General features: G+C 43.8%; 1 protein-coding gene across 1 annotated transcript in view; it reads right to left on the bottom strand.

The window, feature by feature from the left end:
• Positions 1–640: 640 nt before the first annotated feature.
• Positions 641–15,167, bottom strand: part of LOC311232606 (keratin, type I cytoskeletal 10) — a gene marked incomplete at both ends in the record, with an annotated part of 14,872 nt that continues 345 nt past the window's right edge. The window contains 6 exons of the mRNA XM_084319466.1: positions 641–895; positions 3,389–3,511; positions 5,569–5,730; positions 8,262–8,418; positions 8,994–9,076; positions 14,794–15,101. Coding sequence (XP_084175592.1) covers positions 641–895; positions 3,389–3,511; positions 5,569–5,730; positions 8,262–8,418; positions 8,994–9,076; positions 14,794–15,101 — 1,088 coding nt within the window. The remainder of the gene's footprint in view (positions 896–3,388; positions 3,512–5,568; positions 5,731–8,261; positions 8,419–8,993; positions 9,077–14,793; positions 15,102–15,167) is intronic.

Below are 15,167 nucleotides of genomic sequence, written 5' to 3'. Positions count from 1 at the left end.
CAAATAAATATTGAAATGGATCACGAGCCTGTCTTCACTTCCCATACACGACCGACCGACATTGAGGAGTAGGCCTTAAACCGGCGACATACATTCATAGTTCAGGATAGTAGTGGCCAGGTACTTTTGAGAGATGAATCATGGTGTAAGTGCATGTTCCGTCCAAACATATTCAAAATAGACTGATATGGTTCTTCTTCCCAAGAGCTTATTATATCATGACATGTGTGGTGGTGGTTATCATGCCTGCTTCCAACGACGTCATGGCTGCGCCGATGACACCGGCGACATAACCATCCACGGTGGTTGCCGTGGTGACGGTCTTGCTGGTCGTGATGACTGTGGATCCTCCCCTCGATGTCGTAACGGCACCTCCTGACGTCACCACGGCCTCTCCCGATGATATCGTGGCTGCTCCTCTGGCGCCGCCTGACGTCACCACGGCCTCTCCCGATGATATTGTGGCTGCTGCTCTGACGCAGCCTGATGACATCACGGCTGCTCCACCGTCAGAGCTGCTGGACGTTGTGGAGGTGGTCTTGTAGGAGGACCCTCTTCCTCCTCCTCCCGATGTCACCGTGACTGCGTTCCCAGCCCCTCCCTTGGACCTGACCTCCATCGTTGTAGTCTTGGTTATCTTCATGCCCGCTCCGCGCCCCCCGTCTCCCGCCGCCGCCCCGCCCGCCCCCTCCAGCAGCAGCTTGTAGGTGTTGATCTCCATCTCCAGACGGCTCTTGATGTCCAGCAGGCTCACGTACTCCTTGCCTTGTTGAATGACGCTCTCGCGGACCGCGCTCAGGTTGTCCTCCAGGCCAGACGCCTGGCGGCTCATGCCCATCAGAAGCTGCTGGTAGTGGGCCTGCACCTCTGCAAACCTGGCCTCCAGGTTCGCATTCTGGACGAGGGTGGCCAGGGAGAGGAGAGATACGTGAGTGAGTATAGTCTTTCTTTATGTGTGATTTCTACACATGTGTTTGTGTATACGCACAGTGCATGTCTGTGTGTGTATATGCTGAAGGAAATCACTGGTTTTCATATGGTTATGACAGGCATGTATGTAATGTAAATATCTATATAGATAGTAGGGTTAACGGACCCTCTGTGTGTTAAACTCTAAAACGCTGAGACAGACATCTTCTCTGAGAGCAGGGCCTGTGGGATAGATAAGGCGAGCCAGGCACAGGGCTCAGGGTCGACATTCTTGAGATGGCACAGACTTTCAAGTGATGGGGCAGGCAGAGAGAGAGAGAGAGAGAGAGAGAGAGAGAGAGAGAGAGAGAGAGAGAGAGAGAGAGAGAGAGAGAGAGAGTTCCTTTTCTCAAGAGACGGCCGGTGCCCGGGGTGGGGCGAAGAGAGTTAGAGCATCGCGAGAGAGAGAGAAACTTTAACCTCTTAACACTTTGAATGCCAGCCACGACATAACACGTGTTAGCAGCCCGCCCCCTGAATGCCCAGCACGATAATTAGCGTGAAATTTTATTATTATTAGCCATCTGAATTCATATTTCATCAACCGAGTCTACCGTTGGGAAACCAGCCCCACCAGGAGCTCAGATGTGAAAAAAGCGCCCCCTAACGTCTCCCAGATGGTAATGCACCCTTTTGGAATGGACTCAATGAAAATGGATGAGAAAACAAAAATCCGGAATCCACATTTTTTCTTCTCACGCATGTAACCGGAGATGATCCCAGTCATTGTGGAACCTCAGAACAGCGTGTAATGTGCGTTTACAGTATGTAGCATTGGATCAATAAAAGGATCGATTTTTGGAATGGCGATCAGGAATTGGAATCATCTTTTTGGATACCATCTGATCTCAGGTAAGACCAGTCTTAGGATAATCAGACCTGTTTTCACGGAGATATAAGCTTTCCCCCTATATGTGATATGGCTGTTTGGCTGTGCGAGCGATCAGGAAATATATCAGATCAGATATCAGATCGCGGCCCCAGCGTGCATACGTACACATATACTATCGATAATCTAGCGGTTATTTGAAAACGATTCATAAATAGGCCGAAAAATTTGCGTTTTTTGTGTATTCTAGAATATTCCGTTTATTATGGAATATTTTTATTTTCCTTGAAAACGAGGGCTTTTCAAGATGCTATAAAATGGAAATGAACCGATAAAAATACAATCCGCTTCGACAATGTTGACTGGAAAACAAGTCATTGATAAGTGACGGGCAGATTAGATACATAGCCATAATTTAAAACATAGATTAGGCAATATTAACGCTAACAGTGGATGCTGGGCATTCAATCACTAAATCGTGCGCCCCCTGCTGGGCACTGAAAGTGTTAGGTATGTATTTTAGACGGATTTTCAGAAAATAGGGATCCGGGCTTAACACTTTCAGTGTTGTGGTTTATTATCCCAAATAATAAGGGATATTAAAAAAATTCATACAGAAGTATGAAGCTTGAAACCCCATAGAGGCTTTTGTGAAGTGTCGTTCTGAAAAATTCCAACCCTGATCGAAAGCTAGCGGTGTCCTCTACAAAATGGCAGAAAAAATAATACAATTCCCGACATTCAAATTTTCCAAAATGGTCGCCTCTCGCGAAGTAAACATGACAAACGAAAATCTATCTAATAATACTTTAACCTATTGGTAAACTAACGTATTGATGATAATCTATATTATAAATGCTGTTGTGACATGGTTATGATGTTTATACTTGAATACGTTTGAAAAATAAAACGATACTTTTGTCAAACAGTCTGGAGAGATTGATTTATGACGTGATGTCATTTGCGGTCCGCCAATGGACCTCACGGGTGGAAGAGGTTAAGACGTTAAGCGGGTAGTCTTCCGGTGGAGAGGCAGATGAGTGGTTGACAGCGAGCAGAGAGAGAGCTCCAGCCTCCTCCAGGCTGGAGGGGGGAGGGAAAACCACGAGGAGGGGAAACCACGGGGACTGGCCGCAAGCGTGAACCTAGGAGAGATAGCTTAGGCTAACAGAACAGGCTTCGGCTAACAGATAGGCCGCATAACCACAGAGCGGGTATCGAGAGATAGAATCTATTAATCTAGTTTCTTAGACCACCAAAGACTCCCATTTTGTACGAGATGCTATGTTTATGGAAATAAACATCCTTGTAATGATAAAGAGACCACGTTTCCAGTACATTCTTCTGGCCGGGTGCATCAACGGGGTGAAACAGTGTGACAGCCAGTACGTGGGAGAACTGAATCCGACCAAATGATCAACAAACAACAAACACAACGCAGAGACTTCACGGAACGGTAGATGAGGGCTGATCAGGGCTGAAAACATGATGTGTGTGTGTGTGTGTGTGTGTGTGTGTGTGTGTGTGTGTGTGTGTGTGTGTGTGTGTGTGTGTGTGTGTGTGTGTGTGTGTGTGTGATATATAACTCACCCCCATGAGCAGAGCCTCCAGCTGGACCTTCAGATTGAGGTGGTTCCTGCGTTCCTCCACCAGCTGCTGACTCTTCACCACCACCTCCGTCTCCTGGGTCGGCTCGGCACGCTTCGTCTCCACCTGACACACACACGCACACACACGCACACGCACACACACGCACACACACACACACACACACACACGCACACGCACACGCACACACACACACGCACACACGCTCACATACATACACACATACACACACACACGCACATGCACACACACACACATACGCATACATACATACGCACACACATACACATGCGCACACACACGCACAGAAATTATATACTGCCACTTAGTTAACACAAGAACGGCCTACTACATTACAAAGCAAATGTCCTACTTCATCCACCATATTTTCATACAAGACATGCAATCAATTGATGATAATGATTTACCTTTGAACTTTAAGCCAGCCAAGCACTTTTATTAAGGACTTTTACATGTCAGTAGTATTTTGAATGAAGGACTTCCATCAGAGTGCTATTCGTGTATTCTCATGTCATGCCAACCAATATGGAGCCACAGCTCATTGGCCATATGGTCGTCAGTGGAAGATAATCCACCATTATTTGATTACAATCCCCCCCTTGTTTACCGACCAAGATGTCTGCAATGAAATACTATGAATTATGTCTGGGTAAAGTTATTTTGTCACTATTGAACTGAAACATAATTTTTTTAAGGATAGAGTCGTCGAGCATCATCCTTCATGGATTCTACACATGTTTAACCCTTTCACTACAGTCTGTAGTTTGGTAGTGAAAGTTGAACCTTCTGTAGTGTGAGTGAAAGTTGACCCTTCTGTAGTGTGGTAGTGAAAGTGTTAACCCTTTGTAGTGTGGCAGTGAAAGAGTTAACCTTCTGTAGTGTGGTAGTGAAAGAGTTAACCTTCTGTAGTGTGGTAGTGAAAGGTTAACCTTCTGTAGTGTAGTAGTGAAAGTGTTAACCCTTTGTAGTGTGGTAGTGAACGCGTTAATCCTTTGTAGTGTGGTAGTGAAAGCGTTAACCCTTTGTAGTGTGGTAGTGAAAGGTTAACCTTCTGTAGTGTGGTAGTGAAAGGTTAACCTTCTGTAGTGTAGTAGTGAAAGTGTTAACCCTTTGTAGTGTAGTAGTGAAAGCGTTAACCCTTTGTAGTGTGGTAGTGAAAGCGTTAACCCTTTGTAGTGTGGTAGTGAAAGCGTTAACCTTCTGTAGTGTAGTAGTGAAAGCGTTAACCCTTTGTAGTGTGGTAGTGAAAGGTTAACCTTCTGTAGTGTAGTAGTGAAATTGTTAACCCTTTGTAGTGTAGTAGTGAAAGCGTTAACCCTTTGTAGTGTGGTAGTGAAAGCGTTAACCCTTTGTAGTGTGGTAGTGAAAGCGTTAACCCTTTGTAGTGTGGTAGTGAAATGTTAACCTTCTGTAGTGTGGTAGTGAAAGCGTTAACCCTTTGTAGTGTGGTAGTGAAAGGTTAACCTTCTGTAGTGTGGTAGTGAAAGAGTTAACCTTCTGTAGTGTGGTTGTGAAAGGTTAACCTTCTGTAGTGTGGTAGTGAAAGGTTAACCTTCTGTAGTGTGGTAGTGAAAGAGTTAACCTTCTGTAGTGTGATAGTGAAATGTTAACCTTCTGTAGTGTGGTAGTGAAAGCGTTAACCCTTTGTAGTGTGGTAGTGAAAGGTTAACCTTCTGTAGTGTGGTAGTGAAAGGTTTAACCTTCTGTAGTGTGGTAGTGAAAGAGTTACCCTTCTGTAGTGTGGTAGTGAAAGTGTTAACCCTTTGTAGTGTGGCAGTGAAAGGGTTAACCTTCTGTAGTGTGGTAGTGAAAGTGTTAACCCTTTGTAGTGTGGCAGTGAAAGGGTTAACCTTCTGTAGTGTGGTAGTGAAAGCGTTAACCCTTTGTAGTGTGGTAGTGAAAGGGTTAACCTTCTGCAGTGTGGTAGTGAAAGCGTTAACCCTTTGTAGTGTGGTAGTGAAAGAGTTAACCCTTCTGTAGTGTGGTAGTGAAAGCGTTAACCCTTTGTAGTGTGGTAGTGAAAGAGTTAACCCTTTGTAGTGTGGTAGTGAAAGCGTTAACCCTTTGTAGTGTGGTAGTGAAAGAGTTAACCCTCTGTAGTGTGGTAGTGGCAGCGTTAACCCCTGACTGGTGTAACGGACCTCTTTGTTGTACCAAGCCTCCGCCTGGCTCCTGTATCGCTCCACAGAGGCCTCGTACTCCGCTCTCACGCCGGCCAGGGCCTGGGTCAGGTCCATGCTCTCTGCCGCGCGCACGTTCACGCTCACATTACCAGACGCAGAGCCACGCGCCTCCGACAGGTCCTGGAGGGTGGAGGTGAGAGGAGGGGTGGGGGGGGGGTAAATGGTCAAATGGTACATTTATATAGCACTTTTATCCAAAGCACTTTTTTGAATTTTTCTTCTCACATTCACCCATTCACTCACACACTGACGGCAGTCACCCATGGGGGTGCGGGGGGGGGGGGGTGGAGGATCATTGGTGGAGAGTGGTAGAAAGTTAACGGATTAGTGATTGATTGTGATTAGGGGTGCTCGATATTGGCTTTTTTACCGATACCGATATTCCGATATTGTCCAACTCTTAATTTCCGATACCGATATCAACCGATATCAACCGATACCGATATATGCAGGGTTTCCCCCCCCCCCCCCAAAAAACGGAATAATTTCAGGTAACTAATCATTTCACTGGATATATATATATAACAAATATTGTTATTGTTTTTTTTTTTTTTTTTTACCGATACCGATATTTTCCGATATCACATTTTACTGCCGATATCGGCCGATAATATCGGACATCCCTAATTGTGATGACTGATTTGTCACTCTGTGGATTAATGATCGATTGTGATGATAGACTTGTCACTGAGCTGCTGTTGAAGGCATGGGTCAGAGGTACAAGATGAAAGACAGGAATGTGGAGAAAGGTTCATATGCATGAAGTATGAAGTAGTGAGGTAAATGTGTCTTACTGTAAACACCACATAAACCAATGAAAGACACCTCTGAGGTGCCATGCTCACATCTGAGGTGTTTATTCCCCCCCCCCCCTGAAAAGTTGCTCTATTGTGCCTTTTAAAGTGGCAATCCTTTCAGATCCTCATTTGTGTTTATTTTGGCGACATCTATTGGTGATACGTGGTCATTGCGGTTTTGCACTGTATTGACTTACTTTCCATCTTGATAAGTCATGTTAACTACTGAGTTAATCTACTATTCATTCCAAACAAACTGCTGCTGCTGCTGCTGCTGCTGCTGCTGCTGGTGATGTAAAACACAGCACTTCCTGTGTGATTAGATGATTTTCCCGGGAATGTCCTACCAGACACCACTGTGTAGAACAGCCAAGAACAGCACATGTAAAGCATTCATGAACTGGTTATAATGTAGAATCACTATTGTGTTCTATCAGTTGGTGATAGAGAGTGGAAAAATAGACATTTATTTATATGAAAATGTTCAAGATTATTACTTTAATACAAAATAATTCTTCTTCAGATACTGTATTATATCTCAATGGTAAAACAGTTGAAAATATGTGACGCATAAAGATGCTAGCATGGCATTTTTGTCAAAATGAGGTGATTTACATGGGTGAATAAACAGAAAATAACTACTTTTAATAATTCATTTTTCAGTAACATTAAAAGAGTATGAAAAAAAGGGAGCCTTGATTTTTGTCTCAAGGTAAGATGTCTTGGAACAAACACGTAAAAAAAGACACGGTATAGTAATTTAATCTTGGTCTTAAAATCGAGAGAGAGAAAGCCAAAGGGGGAGATTAATGCACTTGTTCCAGGACGCGTGAATATTAAAGGCAACCTACTTGTGTTCAGCTTTTCGTTCAGCGTTTCCCTGATTGGCCACACGGCCACGTGACCGCCCTAGCACACGCCCTTATCCGCGCCGAGAGGACGCGGCAGAGAGACGCGGCAGAGAGAATGAGAGAGAATGAATGGAAGCGAAATAAAGAGAGCTTATTATTAATCAGTCAGCAGCCTCCAACGGGCAAAATAACGTCACAGCAGTATAGTTTGTTTATACTTCAGAAGTATGATATTTGAACATGTTATGACGTTACAAACGGGCGAAATAACATTATACATTATGCATTATGCTCCGCGAAATAACATTATACACTCTGCTGCCGCGTTCACTGCGCGCTTCATTCATTTAATTTGGGACCTTGCAGGGACCTCTGCTGCCGCGTTCGTGGCAAAAGGGGGCGGGGGGTCGTGGCCAATCAGAGAAAAGCTGAACACAAGTAGGTTGCCTTTAATATTCACGCTTCCAGCAGGACTAAAAAGAATGTGTTTGTTGCAAAGAGTTTCTCAAAACAAGTACAATTATCTTGACACAAACAGGACAGACCTGCCTAAATTCAAGATATTCTCACTTTTTTCAAGAAATGTGTTAAAACTAGGGATGTCCGATATTATCGGCCTACCGATATTATCTGCCGATATCGAAAAATATCGGTTTTCAAATTTTTCTTTTTCTTTTTTTTCATTTCTATAACCTTTATTTACCCAGGCAAGCAAGTAAGAACAAATTCTGATTTTATTTATTGTCAAAAGTATGCATAATGTTGTGTTAATTCCACAACAAGATATATGTAATGTTAATTACCTGAAATTATTCCATTTTTTGGGGGGGGGAAACCCTGCATATATCGGTATCGGTTGATATCGGTTGATATCGGTATCGGAAATTAAGAGTTGGACAATATCGGTATATCGGTATCGGTAAAAAATCCAATATCGAGCATCCCTAGTTAAAACAAGTTCAGTTGAATTGGAAGTGTTGTGTTGAACGTGACCGGTTCAGACCTGCTGGTGGTTCTTCTTCATGACGGTGTATTCCTCCTTCATGGACTCCAGGTCCTGCACCATGGTCTGAGTGAAGAACGTGTATTCTTTCTGCAAAACCTGCAGACTGGCGATGTCTCCCTCCACGGTCTGACGCAGGGACAACTCCGTCTCCCACCTGAGGCCAAAAGCACACGTTTACGACGCGCTATTCTAACACGTCAGACTTGGCCGTAAGGTTTTACTCAATAAAGATGCACTTGGGTTTTATTTTATTTATTTCTTTTAGACGTGTTTTCTGCACTGAGTCGCTGAGTCGCTGAAATGTGTGGAAGTGATGAAGATGCTTTTAGAGCCTGGTATCCTGGAAGTTGTGATATTTTCCGGGAGGGACAACAGACCTTTTTCCAAACCACATAACTTTAGTTTTCGATGAGTTCAAAATTAGGTTAAGACTAGACTATTAAAGCTGTATACTATTAAAGCTGTATATTATTGAAGCTTGTATACTATTGAACCTTGTATACTATTGAAACTTGTATACTATTAAAGCTGTATATTATTGAAGCTGTATACTATTAAAGCTGTATATTATTGAAGCTGTATACTATTAAAGCTGTATACTATTGAATCTGTATACTATTGAAGCTGTATACTATTGAAGCTGTCTTGAAGAGAGAGCGACAGCATCAGGAGAAGCAGAACGTAAGTGGACTTTGCGCTGTCATGACGATTTCACAAAACAACACATACTTAAGTTTGAAGTCTTCTGCTGCCAGTTTGGAGTTGTCGATCGCGATGCCAATATCCGTACGGTGACACATGAGAGCCATTAGCTGTAGAGAGGGGGAGAAGAGAATGAATGAATGAAAACTTTATTTAACAGATTGCAGAATGGGTACAATACAGTACGGCTCAATACACACAATTGTTAAGGGGATGCAGACCAAAGAAAGACTTTCGTCTCTTTTACATCAGGGTCCCCCATTTTCAATTCATAGTGACATTTATGACATACACAACATACATGACATCATGACATTTATGGCATAGGGACATACAGGTATATAGTACTGTTACATTTGTGACATGCCTTCTCTATTTGAATGACCACATCAAACAAGAGGTGGACGCAGGCAAATACTGCGGCATGGTCATGCTGGACCTACAAAAGGCCTTTGACACGGTCAATCACTCCATTCTGATTGACAAGCTAAAAGCAATTGGTTTTGATAGTCTATCAGTGAGCTGGATGCAATCCTACCTTGAGGGGAGGGAACAGATGGTGGAGGTAAACGGTACCCTATCCCCCCCCCTCACAGTGAGCTGTGGTGTTCCACAAGGAAGCATACTAGGACCGCTACTGTTCCTAATTTATGCAAATGACATGTCGTCAGCTTGTGACTGCAACTTGTTCCTGTTTGCGGACGACTCAGCCCTGCTGGTCTCTGACAAGAACAAGTTACAGGTTGAAAAAACCCTCAGCTCGGAACTAGGCAGAATCTGCATATGGCTCGCTGATAACAAACTATCATTACACATGGGCAAAACAGAGTCCATTCTCTTCGGTTCAAATAACAAACTCAGCAAGACCGACGGCTTCTCAGTTACAGTGGGTGACAATATTGTCACAAGGAAAGATGAAATTACCTACCTGGGTTCCATCCTAGAGGCTAATCTCTCCTGTGACAAAATGGCATCCAATGTAATAAAAAAAGTCAACCAACGAACTCGATTCTTGTACCGGATCTCCTCTCTGGTAAACAAGAACACCCTGAAGACTCTGGCAGGAGCACTCATTCAGGGGTACTACGACTATGCTTGCACCTCATGGTACCAAAGCACCTCAAAGGCGCTAAAAACAAAATTACAAACATCTCAAAACAAACTGGTCAGACTACTGCTTGACCTTACTCCTAGAACCCACCTCACCCCTGCCCACTTTGACAACCTAGGATGGCTTAGAGTAGACGACAGAGTACAACAACTTGCAATGGGCCTGGTCTACAAGATACACTACACGACCAAGGTACCCATGTACATGTCAAAATACTTCCCAAAGGTCAGTGAATACCACGATCACAACACCAGAGGGAGCTCCACAAATCATGTTAAACCCAGATTCGGCTCAAATAAGGGACTAAACACGTTTCGCAATTATGCCACATCAATGTGGAACGCCCTACCCAAAGCTGTAAAGGAATGTGGATCACTACCCACTTTCAAAACCTCTCTCAAGGGACACCTACGGGAGACTGCAATTCAACACTGGCCCCTGTAAATATCCTAACCCAACCCCCTCCAATGTACAGTCATTTACCTAGTATGGTTTTGTCAATAGTTCAATGTACAATTGTGTTTGTTTGTACAGTGTCTCCTCCCCCCCCCCCCTCAATGTACAGTGTTACTTGTTTATACAGTGTGCCCCCCGGCCCCCCCCCCCCCCCCCCCCCCAACCACCTCCAATGTAAATTACCCAGTATGGTTGTCAATATCCCAATGTACCCAACCCCCCCCCACCCAACCTCCTCCAATGTACAGTTTCTACGTCAAATGTATATACTCCCTTTTCTTGACTCCTTCTGTATCACAAACAGTACTGTATTTGCAAATCTGGTATGTCATAAATGTATAGATGTAGCAGTACTGACTATCTGTATGTCATGTATGTCATATATGTCTATATGAATTGAAAATGGGGGACCCTGATGGAAACAAGACAAACGTCTTTCTCAGGTCTGCATCCCCTTAACAATTGTATGTATTGAGCCGTACTGTATTGTACCCATTCTGCAATCTGTTAAATAAAGTTTTCATTCATTCATTCATTCATTCATTCATTCATTCATTCATTCATTCATTCACATATACAATATGCAAATATACAGTACTGTTACCCATAGATCCTAACAGAGAATATATACATATGATGGGGAAGAGACTGTACATTAGGAGGGGGTGGGTGGGTGCGAGAAAAAAATATCTACATACGGTAGATAGATTTGTGTGTGTGTGCGTGTGCGTGTGTGTGTGCGTGTGTGTGTGTGTGTGTGTTGAGAGGGTTGATAGGAAGAAGACTTGGGAGAAAAATAGCCTAACTTTCAGACTCTGAGCTGCTTAAAGGGGCAGTTAAAAGCATATTTTCACTCCTACCCGGAGTGCTATCCATCCACATCGTTTGGGTGTGATCTGCCTTATGATGTCTGTCGTCACTCCAGTACAATGGAGCTAAATGCCACGTATTTGATGTATTATTAATGTATTTGAAGAACTCAAAAGCAATGTCTCTTTCCAGAAATCATGACCCAATTACTCAAGTAACCTTGTGAGCAGTTTCATGTACTATTTCTACCGGAGTGCACTCCCATAATAGTGTAGCTTATGGCTGCGCATACTTGGATAGAAAATAGTTCCCACATGAAAGTGCTCACAACAAGGTATGTGGATTATCTTGCATAACCGGATCATGATTTCTGGAAAGAGACATTGCTTTTGAGTAGGGATGCTCGATATTGGCTTTTTACCGATACCGATGTCCAACTCTTAATTTCTGATACCGATATCAACCGATATCAACTGATACCGATATATGCAGGGTTTCCCGCCCCAAAAAACTGAATAATTTCAGGTAATTAAGTAAGGGATAATGTATGGCTACGTTTAAAACACCTCGGCGCGGCGCCTCGGTATTTTAAACTCCGTGTCGGTCAATTATTTTGCGACAATGACCGAGTAGGCTATACATGATCCCGCTTATTACATGGCTAACTTACTAACAACCTAATTCATTTTACATCGACTCGCAACACTGGTTCTGGCTGCGTTCTGGCTCCGTTCGTCGCTCCGCCCCCTGTCATCGCCGGCAGCAGAACACAGAGTGTCTAATTGCACTGAAACAGTGTGTGTCAGTGGGCTTGATTGCGAACAGCTGCGCACTGCGTCATTATTGAAAAAACAGCGGTCATTATTGAAAAATAATGACCGCTGTCGGGGGGCTATTGACCAATCACAAGCAAGCATTTCGGCGAATGTGAAAACGCCATGTAATAACATTACATAATCTCTTGTTGTGGAATTAACACAACATTATGCATACTTTTGACAATAAATAAAATCAGAATTTGTTCTTACTTGCTTGCCTGGGTAAATAAAGTTTATAGAAATGTAAAAAGAATACTTTTTTTTTTTTTTTTTTTGAAAACCGATACCGATATTTTCCGATTTCACATTTTAATGCCAATATCGGCCGATAATATCGGACATCCCTACTTTTGAGTTTTTCAAATACATTAATACATCAAAGGCATTTAGCTCCATTGTACTGGAGTGACGACAGTCATCTCTTTGGCAGATATCTCCAAAACCAGACAAACACACAGGAACTATACCTGGATGGATAGATAGCCAGTTTAAACCAACTTTTACGCACAAATGGAGTAAATGTGTAGGAGACCTGTATACCTCACACACCTCATTTTTGCATTTTTGTTGTATATATTGGATATTTTGCAGTGGTTGGTCTTTATTATTTTTACTTTATTACCTTTTACTCAGGAGGTTCATTCAGAACCAAGCATTTCACTGTTATGTACATCATGTACCTTATTATGCAAGGGGCGAGACTTTCGTTTGAGAAGTGGGGGGAGGGACAAACTTATTATGGGATGGAAAATATGTGTGCGCGATTGATTTTTTTTTCTTTGTGCGTTTGATTGATTGAAAACTTTATTAACAAGATTGCAGAATGGGTACAGTACAGTACAGCTCAATACACACAATTGTTAATAAGGGGATGCAGACCAGAGAAAGACTTTCGTCTTGTTTACATCAGGGTCCCCCATTTTCAATTCAACATATGTGACATACATGACATCAGATAGACAGTACTGCTACATCTATACATTTATGACATACCAGATTTGCAAATACAGTACTGTTTGTGATACAAAAATAGTCCAGAAAAGAGAGTATATACACATTTGACGTAGAAACTGTACATTGGAGGAGGTTGGGTAGGTGGGGGGGGGTTGGGTAGGCGGGGTGGGGGAAACTGCAAACTGTACATTGGGATATCGACAAAACCTTACTTTGTCCAAGAAGAGGGTCTTGTGTATTATTGGGTTAGGACATTTACTGTACATTTACAGGGGCCAGTTTCGAATTGCAGTCTCCCGTAGGTGTTCTTTGAGAGTGGTTTTGAAAGTGGGTAGTGATTCACATTCCTTTACAGCTTTGGGTAGGGCCTTCCACATTGATGTGGCATAATTGCGAAACGTGTTTAGTCCCTGTGAAGAACGCACGCGCGTGAAGCTCAAATCATACCCACCGGCGATTACCATTTAACCAGTGATGCAGTGGTGGTACCACTCGGTAGTCGGTACCACGCCATCCTAGCAGTTCGCTGAGCAGGAGTGCACGCACGGAAAAATGCGTTCACAACTTTCACTCTACTGTCGCGCCGTGCGCCAAGTACCCGGCACTTATCGCCTATAGTCTTTGCATAGCATAACAAAGAAAGAGAAGTGCAAGACCAAAACACAAGCCCTGTGGGGGGTTTGCTTGAGCTGGTCTGTGCACACGCGAGGGAACATGTATGCTCGTGCACAGGCGTGCGTTCCTGATATCAACTGGGGTTTCACGCACCTAATGGCGCCACGTGCACGCGCGCTCCCGCGCATGCGCATAAATGTCCCCTCGCTTGAGCACAGACTATACAGACAGTGCCTAATTGCCTCTACGAATGGAATGTAACACATATAATTCACAACAAGTTAGGTGTGAATGTATCTGAGAACGTATTTAACACACCTGACGACCGGGGCTATTGATATGCAAAGTAGCCCAGGTGGGTACTTAGAGCGAGTTGGCGAGTGCAGCGCATTCCTGTGTGCGTGCACGCTCCAGGCAGTTCTTATATTACGACTGCACCCCTGCATTTAACCATATTTTTTCATTATCCATACAGTATGCGCGCGTGCACTCGACGGCAATAAAACGCAGTGCAACCGGCTATGAAATCACCAACGCACCGCACCACCGGCCGCGTGCTCCTCTCGACATGTCGTTGCACAAACGCACACATCACAGATAATGTTAGTTTTCGGAACTGTAAAAAGTGAGAGGGACAAAAACAAGAGTTTGAAAAGCGAGGGGGCCATGTCCCCCTGTCCCTGTACTGTAATAAATTAATGTTTTTTCACAGGAAATTCACTGTATTATTTTACAGATTACGTTTGTTTTTCTAGTGTAAATGCCATAAAATACAGTAAATTGCCTTTTATTCAGAATATTAACCATTAAATAAAGGTTGTAATCTGTAAATGTATTTGATTTGACAGTAAGTATTTGGCAACCATTGATGCCAGACATTTACCTTTTCTTGCAGCTTTTTTCTTACAATGTATGAAAATGTCGCCCCCATATATATGTGACAAATAAAATAAAACAAAACTTGAACTATATTCGTTTAGTAAAATGGACTGAGTTGTTTTATATTCTTCATAAGTCTAAAATGATCAATAATAATGTGTGAGAGTGAGCCTAGTACGTATACCTGCTCCTTCAGCGGTATGATCTGTGGGTCAAACTTGGTCAAGTCGTGGAAGTCGATCTTGGCCAGGGTGCAGTTCCTCAGCTTCTCCTCCAGCTCCCGGTTGATGGCCTCCAGCTGGTGCACCTTGGCCAGGTAGGCTGCCAGGCGGTCGTTCAGCGTCTGCATCTGGACCTTATCGTTCCCGATGACGTGGCAGGACGCGGTGCCACCACCATCCATGGCACCGAAGAAGCCCCCTGCCCCGCTGCGCGCTGCACCCCCGCCCCCGCCGCCCCCTGCTCTGCTGCCGCCGCTGAAGCCCGCCCATGCTGGAGGAGGAGGACATCACACCTCCTGCTGCCCCGAAAGGAGCCGCCCCCTCCCGCCGTACCCGA

The sequence above is a fragment of the Notolepis coatsorum genome (assembly GCF_963971535.1).
Source record: "Notolepis coatsorum genome assembly, chromosome: 7".
Lineage (NCBI taxonomy): Eukaryota > Metazoa > Chordata > Actinopteri > Aulopiformes > Paralepididae > Notolepis > Notolepis coatsorum.
This window is presented reverse-complemented; position numbering and strand designations above follow the sequence as displayed.